The sequence below is a fragment of the Octodon degus genome, unplaced genomic scaffold (genome assembly GCF_000260255.1).
Source record: "Octodon degus isolate 3935 unplaced genomic scaffold, OctDeg1.0 scaffold00061, whole genome shotgun sequence".
NCBI lineage: Eukaryota > Metazoa > Chordata > Mammalia > Rodentia > Octodontidae > Octodon > Octodon degus.
In genome coordinates this window covers 9,514,761-9,539,813 of record NW_004524637.1, presented here as the reverse complement: position 1 = coordinate 9,539,813, position 25,053 = coordinate 9,514,761, and the positions used below count along the sequence as shown (strand labels likewise).

Genomic DNA, 25,053 nt, shown 5'->3' with positions numbered 1-25,053 from the left:
GTGGTGCTGGGGGATCGAACCGCGGTCCCTGATGCTTTTGCTAAGCTTGTTCTAAGTAGGTGCTTTAGACCACTGAGCCATCTCTCCAGCCCCAACGCTGCTTCATTCTCCCATGAAAATGTGGAGCATCTAAAAAAGCCCCCCGCACACACACACACACACTATGCCCACAAAGGTATTTCCTATATCTGAAGCAGTTAACTTTATTGGAACATCACAGCTGGATAACTTCGTTTGGGAGGATAAAGCCTATTATAAAACAAATAGAAAAAAAAAGATTACTTTTCTAAAAAAGAATTGTTGCTGTTTTTCTTTGCATAGAGCTTCCGCTCTCATCACCATTTAATATCTTCTTGACTTTAGTTTGGATCACAGACTCAAAAGCTATGACCCCCACCTTGGCACTGGAGCAGGAATGGAAAAGTGGGGTCCCTCTTACCATCAGTTCCCACATAAAGGGTTACTGTGTATTCAGATTCCCTGACTACACACTGTGTAATATAAATAAAATCGGAGAATTTCTTTTATGTATTTAGTACAAGGTCTGCAGGGTCTCATTGCACAGATGGGAGTCGTAGTGATCCTTCTGTTTTCAGCCTCCCAAGTGCTGGGATTACAGGCGCGCACCACCACATCCAGTCTTTGGCAAGAATTTTGAAGTGGCTTGGCACATCAGCCTAGTGCCACCTTTATGCCACCGTGACTACAAGGCCTTGGAAGTTAGGTAGATGCAAGATGTCCCAGTGCCAAGATAACCGCAAATACATGATGCATTTTACAATCTGAAATAATATAACACTTTGGAGCTGCTTTAAAAAAAGTTATCCTTGTATCCTTGCAACTGAGGCTATCTCTAAATGAAACCTGCAATCTGATCATTGGGTGAGAGGTGGGAAATGTGGTGGGGAGACAGTTTTCCTTGGGCATCTACAACCTGGGAAAGTTGAACGCTTCCATTGGTGTGGTGTGGTTGTGTTCCTCTTTGTTGACAAGAAGCATAAATGGAAACCAATACCTGAACAGGAGTTTTAAAAACATTACCATTATGGAAATAAACACACACTTCTCCACACTGGCTCAGGAAGATATAAAGGGAAAAGAAGTCATTACACGTTTTTCCTGCCCACCCAGTCAAAGCTCTGGTCAGGACCTCTGAGTCCCCAACCCTCGCCTTCTCCTATGACAACCACAGGAGTCAGAGAGATCCCAGGAGAATCAAAGTCCAGTCATCTAATGCCCCTCTTCTCCAGTCACTTCCCACTCACCCTTGTAAAAGCCAGATCTTCCTAATGGCTAATTGACTAATGGCTACAAAATTGATCAAATTATTAGACTAAACTTCAGTCATTTTTTAAATGTACTTGGTACAGGATCTCACTGCGTAGCTCAGACTCACAGTGGTCCTCTTGTTCTCAACCTCCCCGGTGCTGGGATTATAGGCATGAGCCACCATGCCAGGTCTCGGTGGCTGACTCTGTGCCTAGGGGCAGGGCCAGCCCAGCACATGGTGCCAGGGATCCAACCCCAGTCCCTGTGCTTGCATAAGCAGGAGCTTAGTCTGCTGAGCTATCTCACTGGCCCTTGTCATGTTTCATTGACTCAGTACTGTGATAGACAATGCAAGACTTCCTGTCCTAATCTATTAAATGAAATGGCATTCAAAGAACACGATATTATTCAAAGTTTTTCATGGATGACACAGTACTATGGAAGATGCGAATGAACTAGTTCTAGCTCGGTGTATACCATGATTAGTGAAAGCTGACTATGAGACATTTTTAGTATCTAAGTATAACACACTATGGTAAATTTTTAAAGTATCCTGATTATTCTCAGCCATGGCTGATGGGGGTAGAAGAGTTTGTCTGGAGTTGATTAAACAGAGGTGGGACTGTAGATTACACATACATTTGTATAAGTTAATTGTAATATTTTCTGGAACCATAGTTTTTACGTTCACAGTATCATCTGAATTAGTTTCTTTATGATCTTCCCTTCATAGGTATAAAAAATGAAACTTATTTGCAACATGTGTTACATTATTTAGAGGATGGTTAGATCTCCTCTGCATATTAACAATGTGTTTTAATTAAAAGATGAAAACAGATGTCACCATTAGTAGATATAATGGGAAGGAAATTACATCCTGTCACATGTGTTGAAATGCACTCCAGCGTGTCTTAGGAAATCCTGCACGAAGTAAGGGCGGCTGACTAGTTCAGCAGGCTCTGTACGTAAAATCCAGAAAGGCTCATTTCTTCCTCAGACACTCAACTTAGACCTTGAAAGTAGAATAGTTGATGGTGCTGTTTTAAAAACCTTGAACTCAATCTAGATACTTCTTTCCTGGTTTCCTGTTTATATATTCCATGAGACAAAACTCTATGCTTTGCTTCTGTCCATAATTCCTTCATACATTGTACAAATATTAGGGTAAAACTTTATTGAGTACGTGTCATCTGGTAATGCCTAAGTGGTGGCTTGCGTATTAGGTATTCAATCCTCAAGACAGTCCCATAACAGGCAATTATTTCGCTACTTTATAGATGCAGAATGAGGTGTTAAAGCTGTAAATGACCTCCTAGGTCACAAGCCAATGAGAGAAGGAGCCTAGGAAAGTGTCTTGTTGTTGTGGTCAGTGTTGTTGTTTTTCCTAGTAATGGGGATGAAACCCAGGGCCAAGGCATTGAGCTAGATGCCTGGCCTGTTCACCTTTTAAAAAATTTTTAAATCTCTCTGCTGCTCATGCTGCATGTCCGCCTGTGATCTTCAGCCTTCTAGAGTGCTGGGCTTTAAACCATGCGCCACCATGCCCAATTTTAAAAAGTCCTTAACTCAGATAATGACTCCAAAAACCTTGGGTGATGATTCAACAACAAACCGAGGAGCTGCGGTACGTGTGCCCTTGCTGGCTGAGGGGAGACGCAGGAAGTGCAGCTCCCATTCACATCCGGAGCAGGACTGGTGCGGGTTGTGGTATCTTCATGACTGTCTCCCGACAGATGTATTGGTGCTCAGAACCTTGGACCAGACAAACAGCAGTGTCCCAGGCGGCCTTAGAGAGCCGTGGACCTGGAATTGCCAACGAAAAATTTGTCCAGGGCGACAGAGTCATTAGACATTCTGCAAATTCAGCGACTTGTAGAGACCGTTGCTATTTTAAAGGCATCGGTCCAATCAAATATTTAAAAAGGAAGGTAATGATTCTTTGTCCAAAGGCTTCTCTTAGCCACCATATCTCAAATCATAGCTCACCGTGGAAAAGAAGAAAAAGTGACTGTCAGTTACTATTTTCTTGTGGCTGGGATAAAATACCCAACACCCAAAATTAGGGAAGGAAAGGTTTATTTAGCTCACACTTAGTGGAAGTCTCAGTCCATACCTGGCTGGCTCCAAGGCAGAGTGGCACAGGGCAGAGGGCAGTGGGCAGCTCATGGCAGTGAAAAACAGCGAAGCACCAAAGGGAGGAGCAGTGGCAGAGAGCAAACCTCTCCTCTTTATATTGTACTCAGGCTCTCCGCCCCAAGGTGGGTGTCACACTCACACCCACAATCTCAGCATTGGATTATGAATTAATCGCAAGCTCTAGAAGCCTGCCCCAATGACTGCATGAGGCTTTGCAGGGACAACTAGACGCAATCCACAACATGGTGACAAAACTTTGTTAACACACTAGAAAGAAAAACACACTCAGTGAGTGTAAATTGATGAACAGTTAAAGAGAAAACGAGGGGCAGGAAGCTAATGTGTGACGTGGGAGAATTTTCTCCTAGGTGTTTCATTCATCCAGAATTTCTGAGCAGTGGGACTACTTGTGCGTTAAACAACGTATTTCTTAAAATAGCCTAATAATAAAACTTTTTTTTATTTATTTGGTACAGGTTCTATAGGGTCTGCAGGGTCCCACTACGTAGATCAGACTTGTAGTGATTCTCCTGTTTGCAGCCTCCTACGCCCTGGGATTACAGGTGCATGCCACCATACCCAGTCTCAATCAGGTCATCTCAGTGTTCCCCGGGGGACCGGCCAGCACAGCACACTGGGGATCAAACCCCTGTCCCTCCCCCTGTCTAAGCAGGAGCTTTAGTCTGCTGAGCTATCTGGCCTTTTTTTTGGTTTTGGTTTGTGTGTGTGTGTGTGTGTGTGTGTGTGTGTGTGTGTGTGTGTGTGTGTGTTTAGATTTTGCAGTGACTACAATTGCTGAGAGAAGTTTTAGAAAAAAATGTGTGTGTTACCCCTGTGGTGGTTTCTCCTGAACTTTGCAGAAAACAAGTAATACTGGTGAGTTTCTCTTTTGGTGTGAGTTTCATCTCACAAGATGACCCTTTTGCCCCTGACTAGTGGCTTATTGATCAAGTATCTGAATCTCTCATCCTGATGCCCACATGTCCAGAAATGCTGTCAGTCATAGCTGTTTCCCGAAGTTATAGGCTGTGTGTGCTTAGAAACTTAAAACCAAAGCTCTCTCTTCCCTCGTATGTTATCTGTCTCTGTGTATAGTCATAGCTAATATTTATTGTGCTGTCCCCACGTGCTGGACACCATATTAAGTACTTTAAACTGATATTCTGCTAGCTCTCCCAGTAAGCCTGCTTAATTACTTTTATTCACAGATGAGGAAGCTGAGAAACCGAGTTTAAACAATGCCGTGATCACAGAGCTAAGAAATAGTGATAACTAAATTTGATCATGAAGAGACCAGCCTCAGGTTGACATCTGTTTCTCTCCAAAGATCGGCCAATTGCAGTTTCTGTATCTCTTTGTCATTTTCCATACTGATGTCACGTAGCAAGCCTAGTAAAAACAGCCAAGGAAAAAGCAAGATGAGGTGCGTTGTACGTTCTGGACGATGCAGGCAGATGCATCTTGAAGTTAGGCAGGGGATGAAGGAGAGCAGGGATGAAAAGAGAAAGGGAGGGAAGGGATTTAAAAAAACATCAAGATAGGTTATATGCACGCACCAGATCCTCAACATGAACGTCACTAATAGGCGTTACAAACACGTTCTGATAAAGAAAAGTCAATTGGTTATTTAACACTGTGGCTTGATGGTGTGTGTGAACAGCACCCTTTCCCACACTGCCAACGCCTGGGGCTTGTCCTTTGTATATTAGATCAATGACTAAGATCGGGTGACACAGACTGCATCGTGCATATGAGAGGGGAGTAGGCTTATTTATTATTGATTAGCTAACCCATCATCTAGCTGACCCCAACATTTCTGTTCAAATTAATTTTACTCTTTTAGTAACATTTCCTTTCTCATTAACATGCTGATTCGTGGTTTTTCACCATTTGCCCTGATTTCTACCTCTTGAATTGTCCCGAGAGTGGGAATATTTGTTAGTTAAAATAGTGAAGCGCCCCCTGCTGCTAGGCTTGCAGCTTTGGACCCCCGATGGATGGCTCTCCAGCCTTAGCAAGCGGTGACCCGGGTCCATAAGCCAGACGCGGCTCCGCGCCGCCGTCCCTGAGGCGTCCCGCATCCCTGAGCAAGAGCCGCGCGGAGAGGAGGTGGAGAAGAGCTGAAAGCGCTGCGGGCCGCCGCGTCCGGAGACGTCTTCATTTAGTGCTTACTCGGGAGTGGCCTCCCGTGGTAAATTGGAAATGGAATTAAAAATAAATGCTTGACTGAAGTAACTGGCTGTTAAACGCTAATAGCTAATCATCGGCGGCGCCCTTGGGTGGCGGCCGTTTCACCGCTCTGCGCTTCCGAAACTCCGCGGGGCGTTGATTGGATGGACGCGTCTTGGAGAGCGCTGGATCGGCGGCAGGCGCGCACGCACGGATAACAGAGAAATTGCAACGGAATTCAACGCAAACATTCGTTTCAGAGGGCCTGAGGACCCAGAGGCTTCTGAGCAAGGGCAGAAGTCACAACCTTTTATCACTCTCTTCTGTTCTTTTTCAATCACCTCTAAAAAAATACAACTTCTTAAGGACTGAAAACCCCTGCTGATGGTACTCATTTTCCTTTAACACGGTGGATGATTTAAAGGAAAATAAGTATCTCTAAAGAATTAAAATGTAAAACTGAAAACTGCTAGTGCCATCTGCTGGACATTTGAAGTACATAAAAGTGTATTTTTGAAATCAAAGCTCAAACATGGTTTTGGGCGGAAATTGAAAATATTTTATGAGTTACAGTAAGTTTTAAAATTTCTTCAAGGTATTTATGTACCTCACTGGTAGAGTTGTTTTCTAACACAACAAGGTCCTCAGTTTACTGTTTTCGCACTGGAAATAGAACAATTCTTAAATAACATTGGTGGAAAATTTCTGAGTTACTAAAATGTTTGGAGTTATAACTTTGTAACTATGTGTGTTGAAACTATGTCAAATGCACTGATAATTTTTTAAACTTACATACCAATATGCACATATCTAAGAGTCCTGAAATTATATATGTAGGGCTGGGAAGATAGCTCAGTGGCATAAGCATCTGCCTGGCAAAGTGAGTTTCATCCGCAGTATTTTTTTTTTTTTTAAAAAAAGGAGCAGTGAGATAGTTCAGTGGACTACTAGTCACCTGCTTAGGCAAGTTCAGGGATTGGGGGTTGATCTCTGGCACCTAACGCTGGGCTGGCCCGGCCCCTGGTCACGCTGAGTCGGCATTGAGACCAGGCATGGTGGTGCATGCCTGTAATCCCAGCACAGGGGAGGCTGAAACAGGAGGATCACTACTAGTCTGAGTTGCATTGTGAGACTCTGTACTAAATACATAAAAAAAGAAAAAAAATTAGATGCATGAAACAATGGTAGCTGTCAGTTAAAATGTCAATAATACAATATTTAAATATTTTCAATATATTTTTAGACTCTATCCGGAATTTCAAGTGAAAGATATATAAATTATGCCTTTGTTTTCAGGCTTATGCCTGCTGTCTAGACTCCCTGCCACATCATGGTCCCTGGGTGACCTGCACGCAAGTCACTTGTTTTTCTACCTTTTTGAAACAGGGTCTTGCTCTGCAGCTCAGGCTGGCCTTAGGCTCCCTTTGTAGCCCAGGCTGGTCTCCATAGGATCCTTCAGTCTCAGCCTCCTGAGTGCTGGGGTTGTACCACCTCACTTTTGTCAAACTTACTGAATCAAAAGCTGTGTAAGTTCATCCAAGAATGTTCACTGTATCCAGCCCCTGAGATAACTTCAGCACGTTCTAAGTGTGAGAATTCCAAGGATGAACTCTGCACAAAATAACAGCTTCCCACTCCAGCAGGAACAATTGAAGTGAATATTATGAAGATAGCATGACAGAAAGGTAGACCTAAGCTGCATGTGTCATTTTTCTAAGCTCATAAAAGTCCCTGTTGGAAGATTCTAAGGTTTGTCATTAAGAAATGTGGCAGTTGCATTCACTGTTGTCCTTCTGGAAGTCTGCATTGTTCTCAGTATATTCATGTGCCGCTGGGCTTTGGAATCCTCCCTTGATCTATCCTCACTGTGGCAGAAGTGTGTGAATGATACCAGAGTGATGAGCCCCTGAGTCCTGACACAGAAGTTGGACCCTTGGGTTAGGCTTACACAGCTACATTTCTCAAATTTCAGAAATGGCTCATGAGGGTTGAAGCAGACAGCAAAGATGAAGGGCAGAATAATTAATGACATGCCCACGGTTGATGTACAGCAAAAAGTTACTGTAAGTAGACTTATATTAGGAAGTTGGTGACCTGAATGTTTAATGGTTGGCAACAGTTTCAACCGCAAAAGAAATTCAAGGCTAAATGGACAGCAAACTGTTATGGAATCGCTCAGTGCACATTTGCAGTACACCATATTTACGTTCCTTATGTAGAGTTGGTACGTGTTCATACCTGAACCACAGTTCTTTTTTCAAATCTCATATTACTTCCTCCCTCTGGTTCGTTCCATCTCTTAATCCCCTTCCCTTCCGAGGACTATCTGTTTCCTTACTTCCTCTTATCTTTTGTTTGCTCTTTATTTTTTATTCTGAGTTTCTCACAGAAGAGACACGATATGACATTTAAGTCTGTGGATCGGATTTATTTCACTTAACATTATGGTCTTAAGATACCTCCATTTCTCTACAAATGATTCGAATTTATCTTTTGTCTTTTATTTCTACTTATCTATTAATCTACTTTTGGTGCTGGGAATTGAACTCACCTCATGCTTGTCAGGCAGGATCTATACTGCTGAGCTATATCTTAAGCAAGTTTATCTTTCCTGTGGAACAGTCTACTGTATATAAAGATTGCATTTTCTTTATGCATTCATCTGTTGATGGACATATAGGCTGTTTTTGAGATTTAGCTAACGTGACATGTGCAGCTACAAACCTGAGTATGCATGTATCACTGTAATATGAAGTCTTTACCTCTTTCAGAATTCTAAAAATGAAATTTCACAGACTCTCTTGCAGCTAGATTTCTCACGTGACTTGGGTTCCATCAGGCAGGTGTGCAGTAGTACAGCTCATGAGCTATTTTGCTTGCAAGCAGCTTGGTTTGCAAACAGAAGCACGTGGCAAAATTTTGTTTGTGTTTGTAAACTCAGCCTCAGGTAACAAACACAACTGTGGCCATTTTGCCTACACAAACACAAACAGCCATCTTTTCTGAAACCATAGAACAAATTAAATTTGTGAGCTGAGGTACCACTTCACTTGTGTGGGTTGAAATTGAGTTAGACGGAGAACCATGGTAGTTCTTTGGGTATCGTTTTCCTTCAGTCTCATTAGCAGGCTGGATGTGGCTCACATGGTAGCTTTTAGCTGGCAGCACTTTTGCAGAAGTGCTAACACAGAAGTGGTGTAAGTCAGGTGAGCCATAGCTTTCTGATACTATAGCCTCTTGATTTAGGGCATTATTCCTGGAGATTGAGCCAATAGCCCATTCCTGTTCCTTTTTAGAAAGGACAGTTGTGTTGTGTGGCGAATACGTGGCTAATTGTACAACTGCTTTGTCATGTAGTGCACATTGTTACAAACTACAGACTACTTATTTTCTAAAAAAAAAACCCTTCATATTCCTTCAAGAAAAATCTGTACTTTAAAACTGAGATTAATATGAAGTTCGATAACAGAATATGATTTCAAAGGGTTTTAAAACAAGTTTCCAAATTGTGAAACCGGTGCATCAGTGAGCTTCAGTCCTGATCAGAATGCCCTCTTGGGTATCCACTGTGCCTCATGGGTTGTCTTAATCAACCAAACATTCTCAGATTTCTCCTGTCTTTCACGTATCTCTGACTTCATGGCCCATGATGGTTCCCATGGCCATCTGATGAGAGGAGCACATGGAGTGTCCATCGGTGAGCTTTGCCGAAGCTGAGGCGGGGACAGAGGCTGTCATTTCTGTTTCAGTCCTCATACACACCTGCTGTGGCACACACATGACAAGGTCATTCTCCCTGTGGAGTGTGATGTGCAGAGTACTCTGATCCTTGGGCATTCTCTTCATCTTGGGCAAAGCTCTCGATTTCCTTCTGGACCTGCCAGTTAGATATTTGAAATTTCAAATCACTAGTGGCCACATTCTTCTTTTGGAAAAACCCAGCTCTACGTGCCAGCTTTGTAAAGAAAATCCAGACAGGTAAGCTGGATCTCCCTAGCTACTGATTTCATGCTTTGTAATGAAAGAATGAAAAACAAAATCAAGCTCGCTAACAAAGCTGTCTATATTCCACTCTTACCGGTCACTTGGCATCTTGCAGTGTACCTTATTTATAGGTGATTTTCAAAGTACTCAGTAACTGGTAAGAATGCCATGGGTAGTTTTCTGTTCAGTTATATATTATTTTTCCTTTATAGGATACTACTGAGCTATATATACATTTACAGTACAATATTTAACTTTTTAGGCAGCCTTTTTTTAATTTCCTTTGAAATACATGCTGTGTACCATCTAACCATGTTTACAACTGGAATCTTGAAGTTTTTTAAATTTGATGCATGATCATAAAATAGCATAATGATTATCATGTAGTAGAATCATCGGAAAATCATGTGCTATCATGCTTGCAGGAAGAATGCAGTGTGTTTGGTTTTGACTTCCGTTCTTTACTGAGTTGGCCTCGGTCTTCTCTTTTGCGCAGGAGACTGCATCAACAGTTTGAGAGCTACAAGGAGCAAGTGAGAAAGATAGGGGAAGAAGCCCGGCGATACCAGGGCGAGCACAAAGACGACGCCCCCACGTGTGGGATTTGTCACAAGACCAAGTTTGCTGATGGGTGCGGCCACCTGTGTTCCTACTGTCGCACCAAATTCTGCGCCCGCTGCGGGGGCCGTGTGTCTCTGCGATCGAACAACGTGAGTGTCCCGGGGACAGAAAGGTGTCCCTGGAGTGTCCTGCAAGGCCTGACCCACACCGGAACGCGGGTTCTGGGGGGCACGGGGCTCAGGCAGAAATCTGCATGCTCCGGTGCTCTCCCTGTATGTCTCCTGTTGTTCCTAGAAACAAGTACTGTATTGTACTTCTCTCTTTTTCTTTTGTCTTTTTGAGACAGGGTCTTGCTGTGCAGTTCAGGCTGGCCTTGAGATCGCTTTGTAACCCAGGCTGGTCTCAAGCTTGCAGCAGTCCTCCTGCCTCAGCTACCCGAATGCTGGGGCTTACAGTCATGCACCGCCATGCCCGGCTTGTAGTGTTCTGGAAAAAGTCTTTACTATCAGCATGAAGCATCATAGGTGGTCCCTACTTTAAGTCAAAATTAGATGCCCTGCAGAATAGCTGCCGCTGTGAGAGCGAACCTAGTTTTAGAATATGGTGCATGTGGAGGTAGCACCTTTGAGAATTATGAAGCCTTTAAAAGTTATGATGGCCAATTCTTCATGGAAAAATAGTTAGCTACTTTAGTTTCTCCAATATTAGGTTTCAATTTGAATGTAGGCAACATGCAGGATAGCCTGTGCCAGGAAGTTGAACGCCAGATAATATGTTTAACCTCTATGACAGTAATTTTCCACTTGCTCTCATGTTAAAGAAATACCTTCCTAGGCCTGGGCAGATAGCTCAATGGCGTAGGTGCCTGCCTGGCAAGTACAAGGTTGTGAGTTTGATCCCTGTTATCAAAAAGAAAAAAAAAAGAAGATGAAATACCTTGCCAAACTTATCTCACAGTGATTATTTGAATATTTAGCCAGTATGTCAAAACACACCACAGTTTTTTAATTCTTATCTTAAATAAACCTACTTCTCTGCTTTCAGACGGTTTTAAATAGATGAATTTTTTTGATGTCTTAAGGCACTAGTATACTGTAGAGCACAGTGTTGTTATTTATGAAATTCTAGATTAATTCTGCTTAGTTCACAGTACATTTTAATGCTAACTTTGCCACAGTCCCTAGATTACTCTCATAGAATTATTTATAGAAAAATCTGGATAAGTTTTTCTTAATATAAAAATGAATCATAATATCCACAATTATGACAAACATAGACCTAAAGAATCCCCAGTGTTTTTGTAAAGAACCTGTCATACTATTTACTCATGTACAAAGTTATATTTTAAAAATAACATGGAAGCTTTCAGCAGTAGTGATACATTATCTGAAAAAAAAAAAACCCAATGAATAAATCTCTCAACTGACTTTTTTTTTTTTTTTTTTTTTTGTGGTGCTGGGGATCAAACTCAGAACCTCGCACTTGCCAGTCAGGCGCTTATTCCACTGACTATAAACCTGGCACTGACATGGTATTCTGTGTTAGTCTGACTTTTAAGTAGATGTGCTAAAGCTACTTATGATGGAATTACCTATTTTTTAATTTAAAGTAAGACTATCACTACCTCTGTTGTTTTGGGAAGAATCATTTCTCTAAACAGTTTATCTATAGGAAATCTGGTATGGTTATAAGAATGAAATTTAAAAATTGAAATCCTTGTCTAGAATATGCATTTTCCCTTGTCAAGATCCCTTGTAGGGCCACATGAATTTTAATTTTCCTTTCAAATTGATGCATATAGTTCACAGTGATATGTGACCTTAAATCCTGTCTAGAGTAAGCTTGGTCATGTCTGGCACCTAGAAACTGCATCAGATATATTTGCTAATTTTTCCTTTTTTAGTGTTCTTAAATATATACCTTGGAATGAATTCTGGGAGAGAGTTTGAGGCGATATCGCATACTTAACAACAGGGGTAGAGAGGGCACTGCTCAGGCTGAGGAGGCGTCGGGCCTCGGCAGTGGGGTGTCAGTCAGCCGAGTGTTAATTCTAACTGTGCCCCGCAGCCGTCAGATATTTTTATTCATACTCACCCCAGGTTTGAGGCAATCCAGTAGCAATACAGTTAGCTGTTAATATATTAAAATTATCAGGGTCAAAAATAGGATTTAAAAAAGCAGACTGTGTTTACAGATAATTGACTTTGGGGGCACTTGAATGTGAAGAGACCATGCCCACCCAGTGTGGTTCATCAGCCTTGCTGAACTCACCCAACCTTGGAAAAGTATTTTAAGGAACAAAAGAAATTTATTTATTTATTTATTTACTTATTTGGTACAAGGACTTGCTACGCAGCTTGGACTCGTAGCGATCCTCCTGTCTCAGCCTTGCCGGCACTGGGGTTGCAGGTGTGCGCCGCCACACCTGCTTTTGGGGCTGGCACAGAGCAGCCAGGGTTCCAAGGCCAGCATGGCATGCAGGACTGGGGATTGAACCCGGGTCCTTGCGCTTGCCAGGCAGGTGCTTAGCATGCCGAGCTATCTCCCTAGCCCCGAACAAAATAATAGAAGGCCCAACTTAATTTTTTTTGTTTGTTTGTTTTTGGCATAAGACCAAGAAATGTGTATTGTTGGTTTTTCCTAGGACCCTACTGTTGAGGTAAGTATCACCCACAATTGTTGCTTTTGAAAGAACTTGTGGCCAAAATAATGTATTTCCCATTTGTGTCAACTGCAAACGTGTACCACTGTTAAATAATAGTCTGATGAAATGATGGATCATGATTTTATGCATTTTAATAAATTATTTCTTCTTAATAATAAACTACCTGTGGGAGTAAATGCACTTTCTTTTCGGAAGAATATTTTCAATGTGAATTTGCTAATCTAATTTTGAAACACTAGTAAATTGTTATACTATGTCTTCTGACATGAAGTAGGTTGAATGCAGACATTTTCAATGGATTTACTTTTCAAAGTATCTGTTTTACTGGTTTAAGAAACACAGAATTGTACTATTGAAACCAGTTCTCTAATACATGACTCACTTCTGTTTTTCTTTTCTTTTTATCTCTGCCCTGCTTCCCCGGATGCTTCTGCAAAGGAGGATAAAGTGGTTAGAATCCATACTTGCTTTCTATCATTCGTTATTCTGTTGTTGTGAGCTGTATTATGTGAATGCTGCACCTGATATTGTTGATTACTATATTTACTAAGAAGTTATATCCCAGGAGGAGCTATGAAAGTAAGATGAACAGGCCTGGTGAGATAGCTCAGCAGTCTAAAGCGCCTGCTTAGGCAAGCTTAGGCAAAGCACAGGGACCGCGGTTTGATCCCTGGCACCACATGCTGTGCCAGATGTGTCCCCAGGGTGGGCTAAGCCAGCCCACACACACACATACACACATACACACACACGCACGCATGCACACAGATGAACAGCTACGAAAGACAGAATTTTACAATATGTCAAATCTCATTGTTCAAGTTTATGAAAACACTGAGATTTCAATATAATTTATATAACTATGAGCTGCTTCTTTGTCTTCTTAGATCTTTGAGTTTTCATGATCCAGGCATTTGCTTTGGGGAACCAACTCCAACAGGCTTTACCTTTGCCAGCACCCCAGTGGCAGGTGGTTTGAAACTTTACTGCAGAAATAATGAAATATAGCGAGAGAACAGAGAGTGACAGAACCCAAATCAAGAGCTCGCAATCCAATTTTCTGTTGAACACTAGCAGTGGAGCTGTAATGTTGAACCACATTTTGCCCCTCTGTGTTCTCTCGCCTGTAGAAATCGCTGCTCGTGGCCATGAAAGGTCACTTTTAACTCAATTACAGTAACCACTAATGCTCACTCCAAGTAAAATGCATGTATCTACTATTTTAAAATAACCTGTTTTGCAACTGTTTCATTGCTGTTTTATCCTTTTTCTCATTAAATGAATTTAAAAAATGAAGTGATTAGTCAAAATGTCCTAAAGAAAAATTCAGCTTTTTAGGACATTTAAAGAATACCCTTTCTAGTCCAACCAAGACTTTTTAACTCTTAGTCATGTGGTCATATAAAGACAGTGGCCAAGTAATAAAGCCTACCTGGAAAGGCAGGCTGCAGGTGTTACTTTATGTCAGTTTCTCCGTTGTATACACTCTGGGCCCCCTGATTTGATGGGAGTTAGAACCTCCACACAGCTTTCTGATTTTCCAGTATTTTGGGTTCAGTGTATCAACTCATCAGCCTTTGAGCTTCTTTTTAAAGCCTAAAGGTTGTTCTCCATGGCCTGATTAGTGAGCATGATATTGCTTATTAATCAGTGTTTTTAATTTTCATGCTAATATGTCTATTTTTGAAAAAGCAATCAGGTTGAACATTTTTATTGAGTGGTATGTTTTCATTACATGTTTTGCCTCCACTGTTGATGGCGTTTGGGATTATTGTGAGGAACAGTTCTTTCATGCAGTAACGTACTGTATTAGCAAAAATGTCAGTAGACTACCATGCTGGGGATTTTGTAAATATTATTACTCTGAGTGAGTCTACATCTGAATTGTGGATGTTTTGAAATTCCTTCAAAGAATAAAGGTGTAAGTAAGAGGTAATGCGAGTCTGTACACAGCCATGGCGGTAACACGTAAGCTGCTCCCACGGCGCTGGTCGGCCTCGTCCTACCCCTGACGTGGCTTCCATACTGGTAGGTTCTTTTTGTCCATTGTGCTGAAGAGGTCTACAAACTGCAAACGAGAGTTAGGTGCAAGTTACGGTTCTCAGAATGAGAAGAGTAGAGAGACGACAGTGCAGTCGCGTTGTTACTTTCTTTACTGCAAGTAGAATGCATGTGGCTACTATTTTAAAGTACTCAGACAAAATTTCTTTAAGAAAAATTGAGCTTTTCAGGCCATTTCGAGGATAACCTTTCTGGTGCAACCAAGATTTACTCTTAGTTAGGTAAAAGACTGTAACCAAGTATTAAAGTCTGAAATTCTCACTCCCTTCTTTCTTCTTCTGAGCACTTTTATTTTTGGTAGGAAATCATAATTTGGAACTGTGTGTGTGTGTGTGTGTGTGTGTGTGTGCGCGCGCGCATGCGTCTACACATGTGTTTTTCTCATTGGTATTATTGAAAAGGAAAGGGGAATAATGGTGAATAAAACTAATCTATATGCAGTCTCCATCTTGAGCAAAACAATAATAATGATTTCAGCTTGGCCTGTTACATTGGTGAAGAAATATAATTAAAATTCTAGAGAAATTTTAGCTCAGTGACACAGGGCCTGCCTGGCATGTACAAGGTCCTGAGTTCAGTTCCTGGCACGCGTGCGCGCGCACACACACACACACACACACACACTTCTAGAGAAACCCTATGCACAGCTAATGTATAAATATTGTCTTCGTCAAGTCTGGCACAAAGCTATCTTATTCTTCTATCAAGCAGTATTTCGTCGTAAAACTTTACCTGTAGCCTAAATCATGTCTACTAATATCTTGGAGGGCTGGGTACTTGCTTTTAAAGGAAATGACTGTCAAAATGAATCACTTTTGGGCCAGGGAGATGGCTCAGTAGAATGATCATGTCCCTTGATGAGTGTGTGTCTGACCCCTGACTCTTTTCTGTCTCTTCCCTCTTTCTTGAGACTGCTGTGATGTGAGCAGCTCTCTCCTCTGAGCAGTCTTTCTGCCACTTTTTCTACCTGGGAGCCATCCCAATGTCGTTGGATACTGGGAGCCTAACCAAACTCACTTAGATGGCTCACTTCCCTGGCAAGTGCAAGGGCCTGAGTTCAATCTCCGGTTCCGCCAAAAAAAAAAAAAAAATCACCTTGAAATGGGCACATATAACAGCTTATAATAGGAAATTATTTTGTACAATGAATGCTTTCATGGGTAAAATCATGTTTATTTCATTGAAAGCCCTCTTCGAAACCTAAATATACAGAGATAACCTGAAGTTCCAGTAACCTATTTAAGTTTTTATATTTGGTTTACACCATTTAGTAACATGGATTAGAATTCAGGTAAGTCGCTAGATAACACTAATGCTTTCCTGGTAACCAGCCAGTTGAACTGAATCCTCCAATTGCATTCCTTGGGGATTTCCATAATATTTCATTCATATTTTTTAAGTAGGAAAGATTGAATAACACGTATAGCTTATGTGTACTTCCACAGAAAGTGTCAGATGTATAAGAATACTTTATCATAAATATTGGTATTATCCTGAACACTAGAATCCTATCATTTTAATAATTTTCAAAACATGAATTCTTTTCATACTTACCTATTTAAAATCACATACAAAGGGGCTGTGGAGATATCTCAGTAGAATAAGTGCTTGAATTCAATCCCCAGTTCTGCAAAAAAAAAAAAAAAAGAAAAATTAATTAAATTAAATCACATACAAAATGCTTTTTTTCATCTCTAAGTAATAATTAATGAGGCACTATGTTTACGGAGTCATCATTATTTAAACCTCATGACTTTTGTTTTACTTTTTATTTTTAGGGGGGTCTTTTTGCAATAGGGTCTCACTCTGCAGTTCATGCTCACCTTGAACTCACTTTGCATCCTAGGCTGGCCTTGAACTCACAGTGATCCTCCTGCCTCAGTCTCCAGAGCTCATGACTTTTCATTGATGTTTTAGAAATGACGTTGCTGAAACAAGTGTTTTAGTTATTAAAAACTTACCAAAGGTGAAGTTTAGGTAGAGCGAGGCAGTACCGGTTGGGCGTGACAGCAGCCTTATGGTGAAACTTCATCAGCGGGATGATCAATTCCTAGCAGTGCAAACATCTTCCACTCCTGGACTACTTTAAAATACCAGAGTAATGATTTGGGGCTTCTTCTCTTCTAGGGTTAGATGAAGCCAGGCAAGCCCGTGGAATCACTCCATTTCCAAACGATGATTTGCATGATTGTATTAAATATTTATTGTTATTATTATGGACAATCTTTCCAGAGTTACCCATATTTAGCAATGGCACAGTGAAGCATATGATCATAATTTGCAGTCTTCTCTCACTCATCAAAGCATCTCTAGGAATGTGCCTGAGCTCGCTTTCATGGTTTCCTTATTTCTAGACGCTTTGATGGATTTCTCGGGCAGGAGTCTTAGAGAGTCTTCCCAAAAAGGCATTCTGTATTTACATCGCTATAGAAAAGTGCATAAATACAGATAAATAAAATGTTGGGATGTGTCAGGAGGAAGACTTTTCCTGCGGCAGATTGGTTGGATAGATTTCTCAAGGTGTTTGTCTGATTTTGTTCCTTGTGACAACAAGCTGCCAAAACGCTTCCAGAAGATACTTCAGAAGGGTCAATTTTAAATTTGGAATATGCTTTAGAATCTGCCACATTGTTGGTCTAGGAAGTTGAATCTCTGCAGTGAGTAATAGTGGGACTCACTAAGAGCCCTGAGATGGAGGAAGAAAGTTTCCTATCCCCTCAGTGCACTTGCCTGCTTTAGATCTGCTGCAACAAGGAGCTGAATGTGGGAATAAGGACCGCTGGTGGGCGCTCCCTCTGGGGCAGATGCTGTATCCCTCAGCTGATTGTGTCAGTGCCTTTACAGGGCTGGGACAAAGTGACCGCCATGCACAGCTCACAGAAGGAGAGGTTTGGTTAGGCTCCCAGTATCCACCGACATTGGGATGGCTTCCACGTAGAAAAAGAGGCAGAAAGACTGCTCAGAGGAGAGAGCTGCTCACATCACAGCAGCCTCAAGCAAGAGGGAAGAGACAGAGTCAGGGGTCAGACACACACTCATCAAGGGAGGAATCCCAAGCCCTGCCCTTCCGAAAGCCTGACCTCTGAAGACGGGAGCCTTGGGGCAGGGGATTGTAGATCTACACTATAACAACTGGGAACCGGGAGTCAGAGCCCGAGCTTTCGGCTACACGTAACCAGATGTTTTTTGATCGATGTAACATAAAATTTATTCAGTATCCTAAAAATCAATTATGTTTGATCACTGAGATCACTTTTGTTTAACCAAGAAACCATGAAAATTAATCATGAAAATTAAGAGCAAAGTCTTTTCCCTGGATGACTGTGCAGCATGCATTCATTTATTCAAGGATTTCTTATTTTATTATGGCTGTTAAAGTTTGCGTGATATAAAGTGTGTATGACAATTTTTCTTCCAAAAATTTATTATTTATTTTTATTCCTCTAAAAATGTCTAATTTCATAAATTCAGCTTAAAATTGTATTTGTGTTTGTATAATACAAATATGCATATTCATGCATAGTAATTATTAATTTACAGCATGTTATAATGAAGAATAAATAAAATTTCCCATTAGTGTACAGTATGTTGATTACATTACTACTCAAAACTTCTAGTGGCAAAATAACTTGTGCTCAGTGAAAAACTATAAGCCTATCAGATGGTAATCATAGTTCATGTTCTTTTTATTAGAGCACTTTTGAAGATATTTTTAGAACTGCAAAATTTATTTGAGCACTTCTACAGTTACTTTAAAAACTAACTTATCTGCCAGGCAGATAGCTCCGCAGCATAAACACTTGCCTGGCAATTGCAAGGTCCTGCTTTCAGTCTCCAGTACCTCCCCCCAAAAAACAAATAAACAAACAAAACTAATTAAAACAAATTCTAAATCTTATTGCCATAACTTGAAGTTAGGCATGTGAATCTTAAGAAGTTCTTGTTTTTCTATATCTCTTAGCAATATTTAATGATAAATTTATACATTGGATAATTCATTATGTTTTCTCATATGTACATAAAATACTTTGTGTGTTTAAACTTCAACAGCAAGTTTTTTGTCCTTAAACTTTCATTTGAATTTCTTTATAAAAGTGGGAAAATAATTTTAGGTATTTAATTTTCGAGCATCTGTGCTATAAAAATTTTAGTTTTCACAAAAATCAACTCTCTTGGTTACTTTTCTTTCTGTTGCACTCTGGCTATGCCTCAGGGGCAGGTGTCACACTTAGGCCTATAATCCCAGGATCATTCACACCCAGAATCCGAGCATTGAATCATGAATTAATCACAACCTGTAGAAGTCCACCCCAATGACTGTGTGAGGCTTTGGGGGAAAACTAGACACAAGCCATGACGTGCTGTCCCTGGCCTCCTGAGACTCGTGTATCCCTTTATGCAAAAGCATTTTAGGCCATCTCTAACAATTGCTAAGAGTTTTAATATTGCTGAAAAGTCCAAGTCTCCTCCGTGATTTAAGGCAAATTCTTAACTGTGAGCATCTATACAGGCAAAAAGTTACAAACACTTCCAGCATTCAATGGCACAAGAAAAACATCATTGTTCCATAAGGTATAAACAAGGGAATACAAAGCATTGGGACCAAAGCAAGTTAGACTTCCACAGGACAGACACTGAATCCTGCAGTTCCATGTGGAATACCTGAAGCAATCTGTGATGAGTTGTGGGCCCCGAAGGCCTTATGTGGCTCAGCTCCTATGGCACTTTTTGTGGTAGTACCCATGGCTTCTCTTTTAGGCCTACTGTTTTCCTCTCTTGCAGCTTTTCTTAGATGATCTGCATTCCTGGCTTTTCCAAACCCGTGAGGTTTCCACTGCACCTTTGGCTTCACACACAGCTTCACACACTGCCCTCCCAGGCACACATTGCCTGACCTCCAAGTCTTCTTCTGAAAGCCAGGTGGAAGCCTTCTTAACTCCACAACTCTTGAATTCTGCATATGCCAAAAACCAGTGCCACATGGATGCCAAGGTCTGCTGCCAGCTGGAATAGTAGCCAGGTTTTCCTCTCTCTTGGTGGTAGGGGTTGCGTGGCTAGATTTCTGAGTATTCTGAACCTGATTCTGAAGAACAAAATTACTTTTTCCAGATTAATCAGTCTACCATGCTTAATCTCAGTCTCAGGCAAAGTCTCTGGACATGAACAAAATGCAGACAAACTTTCTGCCAAGCCATAACCCACATCATCTGGAGTCCAGAACCCAATGCAGGCCTTTTTCCTAGCAGAAATCTACTGATCCTGAACTTTACAGGTAGGATTTCTCTCAGCCTTCTGGTCTTCTGAGCTCTGAAAATCAATTATGTTTGATCACTGGGATCACTCCTATAGAGAAGAGCTGAAGATATTCCAGCTCTCCTCTTTCAGGGGACATTTCTAAACTTTTCCTATCTGTTCCCATAAGGCGTTCCCAGAGGCCCTTCAGTCATATAGTCTGGTATAATCACAGCAGTGACCCCATTTGTCTGCTATCAAATTCTCAGTCACTGGGACAAAATACCTGACACCAAGAATTAAGGAAGGAAAGATTTATTTAGCTCACAGTTTGTGGAGGTTTTCAGTTCACAATCAGCTGGCTTCAAGGCAGGGTGTCACACAGCAAAGGTGATAGTTCATGGTGGTGGAAAACAACAGCATGAGCACAAGGGAGGAGTAATAGCAGAGAGCAAGGCTGTCCCCTTCCTTAGGCTGCATCCAGGCTACATGAAGATGTGTAATACTCCCACCCATTATCCCAACATCAATCATAAATTACTCTAGAAGGCCATCCCCATGAGTGCATGAGGCTTTGGGGGGACAATGAGACACAAACCATAACAGCAGTCGAGTGTGTGTTTGACCAATTAAGTAGCACTGTAACAAATTATATGGGCAAAAGTAGACTGCTAGGGCTGTCAGGGTGAAAATGTTATGCTTTGTCACTCCTGTTTTTTTCTTGGAAATTTGAAAATGTATATTTCTTTTAATTGCATAAAGACACAGACCAAATTAGTGGTTGAGCCAGGTGTATACTTAAATTTTTTAGTATAAGCTCAACCAGGCAGGTCAATCACAAGAAAGGACTACACATGATAAGCTTGACCCCGGCAGCTTTCTAGGGGAAACAAAGCTTCCTGCTCATGTTTGGGATACATGATTACAGAGATTCCTTCTTTGTTTTACTCAAACACTCTGACATTTTCCTTTTGTTAATTTGTTGCTTTTCATCAACTTTAGACCTGGTTAAGATTTTAGTGACATATTTAATTACTTTGTAAATTTGCCTTGCAGACTCTTGTATGACTATTTCCTCGAAGAGCCTGTCTTCTGAAATCCATACACTTTAGTTCTTACAATGTGAAGTCACAAGAAATGCCTCTGGTGTTTTTAACTATGCAGGGAATATTTGGGGACTCTTGTAAAGGAGATATAAGCAGTGTAGACAGTGAAGTTACATGCTGACAGTAACAATTAGATTTTTGAATGCTTTTCTTTTTTCATTTTTTAAAAATATATTTGGCTATAGGGTCTCACTGTGCAGCTTAGACTCATAGTGATCCTCCTATTTTCAACCTCCCCATGCTGGGGTTATAGGCATGTGCCCTATACCCAGACTCTGTGGCTGGCTCAGCCCGCCCTGGAGGCAGGGCTGGCATGGTGTTCAGTGCTGTGATTGAACTGCGGTCCCTGTGCTTGCCTAAGCTTGCCTCAGCAGGCGCTTTAGTCCACTGAGCTATCTCACCAACCTCTGCATGGCTTTCTCCAGTTTCTCTTACTGTCAAAATGTCCTTGATTAACTTTTCCAACTGTTCATGGGAAGTCAGAGTTCACTGACACGTTTTCTCCCTATGGAGCCCTCCCTGGGAGTCTCAGGCAGGAGCTTTATCTTACCCTTTACATTTCTTCACTCTAATGCCTTCCACTTTGCCTGGTTAAACTATTGCAGCTGTAGAAATCATAAATATACCTTTGAATATTAATGATGAATACTTCTGGACACCCCGTATGTTCCCAGTTCATATTTGTTGAAAAATGTTAAATGAGGTAAGAAATAGGTTGTCTTCAACTCTGAAATCTCATGTGTTAGTATGAATACCCATGACTGTTTAGTAGACACCTTTCCCAACCCTAGGCTGTTAGCCATTTTCCTGCACCAGTGGTAGTGGGTTCTGCAGCAGCTTCCGTGGCTGCTAGTGCCAGCTTAGCTCAACTGGCTTGTAATTATCCTTTTTAGACAAAATCGTTACCTCTGAACTGTTTCAGAAAGCGCATCATCACTGTTACCTGACTCAAGCCTTCATTTCCATAATCTGAGGATACTACGTTTTCCAATTCTTCTGTAAGAGTTCTCTCCATAGGTCGAGGAGATGATCTTCCTGTGCTCCATGTGGATAAGCAAACAGATAGGTCTAACTTGCCCCTGTACGTGCCTAATTCTATTTTTCCTTTGTTTCATTTTAACTTTTGGTGAAGAGTTAAAGTTTTTAAGATAAATTGTTGAAATAAAGTTTAGAAATGGTAAGAAATTATCTAATCAATACACCTATGTCAGTGAACTCAAAGCTATTCTTTAAAAAAATCATTTTAATAAGTCCATTTTGGATATATTTGAAGTGTATTTGTTTTCAAGATAAAAGAAAAGGTTGTACAAAGATATGGCCAACAGGCACTGTGTGGTCAGTGGTGCTTGGTTCTGTGTGTTATTCTGACCAATGACATATGTCTTCTCTCAGCCATATCAACTGCTACTTTGGCCATTGTTTCTCAACTCCTGAATCCTGTACCTAGTGTCAAATCTTCCCAATCATCTTTACCACTTTCCATTATTTATTATTTTTTTTTTCATTAGAGGGCTGTCCTAGATGAGTTCTGAACTAGCCTAGAACACCATTTTCTTTTTCTTTTCTTTTCTTTTTTTTAATAGTTCTTTTTTTATTTTTGTATTTTAGGGAAGTGTCTACAGGGTGTTCAGGGTCTCACTACTAGATTGGACTTGTAGTGATCCTCCTGTTTACAGCCTCCCAAGAGCTGGGATTATAGGCATGCACCACCACACCCAGTCTCAGTTGCCATCTCAGCACACCCCAGGGGCGGGGCCAGCATATCAGGCCCAGGAATCAAACCCCCGACCCCTATGCCTGCTTGCAGGGGCTTTAATCTGCTGAGCTATTTGGATGGCCCTTAGAATACCATTTTCAAGATAGCAGATTGTTTTATTTTCCTAGAAGAAATAGTTTCTCAAAACAACTGCACCTTTTCCTTTTTATGTCTTTCCAAATCTTGTAATTCTGTATGATACCATTGTTTCTTAGATAACCAATTACTGTAATCCTTCAGAGAAGTCTTGACTTTATTCAAATGTAATTTTCATCCATTGTTTCATTTTTGAACTTTGAGATTTACTCTTTTTTTCTGAATTTTGCATTGTAACAAAGATGAATGTTTTTATTTTCTAAGTTCAACCTGCTGGATATCTCCAGAGTGCCAAGGTGGTCCTCTACAGAGGGAACTGGGCAGTAGGAATTCAGGGCTCTTTGGATTCTTGCTGGTTCTCTGTGGCTGCCAGCACAGTGATGTCCTGTCCGATGTCCTTCAGTGTCCTCAATGTCAACTTGGAGCTGACAGTGCTTACCTTCAGTTGTCCCATGGAGCACAGTCATCCTAGCCACTGCAAGTGCCTCTGAAGCCCCAGCAATCTGTGATGGAGTTTGAGTTCTCCTAGTAAGTAGAAAGAGGGCTATGATAGAAGCCTCAGCCTGCAGTCAAATGCATTAGAGACATTCAACAATCATCTTTGATTTACTGCTTACGGCACTCAACTCTTCCGTTTTTTACCATCCTAATTTCATTTTCCTCATGGGTACCCCATTATCCCAAGTTGTACAAATTAAGAACCTTGGAAACTTCCCAACCTTACCCTTTTCTCTTTCTGTTTCCTTTATCTTGTGTCCAATCCATCAGGAAATCTTGTTGGCTCTGCCTTTGAAATATCCACAACGCTACATTTTTCACCTCTACTTTTGGAAGCTGACCCAAGGCACCATCTAATCAAAATTATTCCATTGAACAGAAAAATGATCTACACTTCCACTTCCTCAGACTTCCTTATCTACTCTGAAAGGATGCCATCAGCTGCAGTGTTTGCTTTAATGTGCAAGCCAGGCCTTGCGTGTTTCTGCTCAAACCTAATGACGTCCTATCTCATCCACTAATGCTATTTTAAAAAAGCCTTACAAGATCAGTGGTAAGAAGCAAAAATGACAAACTTAAAATTATCTCTGAGGATCTACAGGAGCCCAGCTGCCTCCTGTCCACACCTCAGCATGTGGAGGGTGAGGTTCTTCTGTAGTAGGACAGAGAAAATGAAGAGCACAGAGAGAGAATGCAGATTTCCACACTTGCATTGTTGCTTCCAGCATTCTTCTGCTCGTCCTCTTTCTTGTGTAAAGGAAATTGAGCTCTGCCTTCTTGGGCCAGGATCTACATATTCTGTCGCTTCTTTGGACTGACAGAGGACAGAGTTCCTTATGTGCTCAGCAGAAGGAAGTGTGCAAGACTTGCTTATCCCCCAAGGAAACAAATCTAACTCTTAGAGTTCCACTTGCAAGGTAGTTACACTAGAGCATTCAAAACAACCAAGCAAAAACTGCCCAGTGTTTCTAGAATGATCCTTAATTCCAAGTTCTCTTCAGGTCCCTATTAAAACACAGTTTATTGAAGAGGCTTTCTGAACTTACTCCATAATAAAATTAGAGCCAGCTCCTGACCAAGCCATTGTACCTTGTGTCACTGTTCAGATCTAGAATGTTATCCAAAGACCTCCTGTGCTCAGAGGTAGGGTTTTTGGAAGGAGGTCATGGTGTTGCTGGTCTTATCTGTGGACCTGAGTTCTGGGTTAAATGTGCTGCTGGGGAGTGGGGTCTCTCTGGAATTGGGTCACTAGGGCATGGCCCTGGAGGATGTGTCTCCCTCCTTGGTTCCTGTCTGTGTTTCCATGACATGAGCTGCCTCTCTCTGCCATGCCCTTCTACCATGCCCTTTCTGGCTTGGAGCCTGCCAGCCAACTATGGATTTAATGCCCAGATAACTATGAGCTAGTCAAAACAAGCTATTTCTCCTTTAAGTTGCAGGCATTAGGTATTTTGTCCCAGAAACAAGAAAGTGCCTAAAACAACATATTTAATTTTTCTTCATAGTACTGCTTGCTATAT

General features: G+C 41.2%; 1 protein-coding gene across 1 annotated transcript in view; it reads left to right on the top strand.

Moving 5' to 3' along the window:
- The window catches only part of Rims1 (regulating synaptic membrane exocytosis 1), a 496,751-nt gene that overhangs the window by 197,733 nt on the left and 273,965 nt on the right, over positions 1-25,053 (top strand). Inside the window, exons 3-4 of the mRNA XM_023718668.1 lie at positions 10,055-10,268; positions 13,223-13,234. Of these exons, the coding sequence (XP_023574436.1) occupies positions 10,055-10,268; positions 13,223-13,234 (226 nt within the window). The remainder of the gene's footprint in view (positions 1-10,054; positions 10,269-13,222; positions 13,235-25,053) is intronic.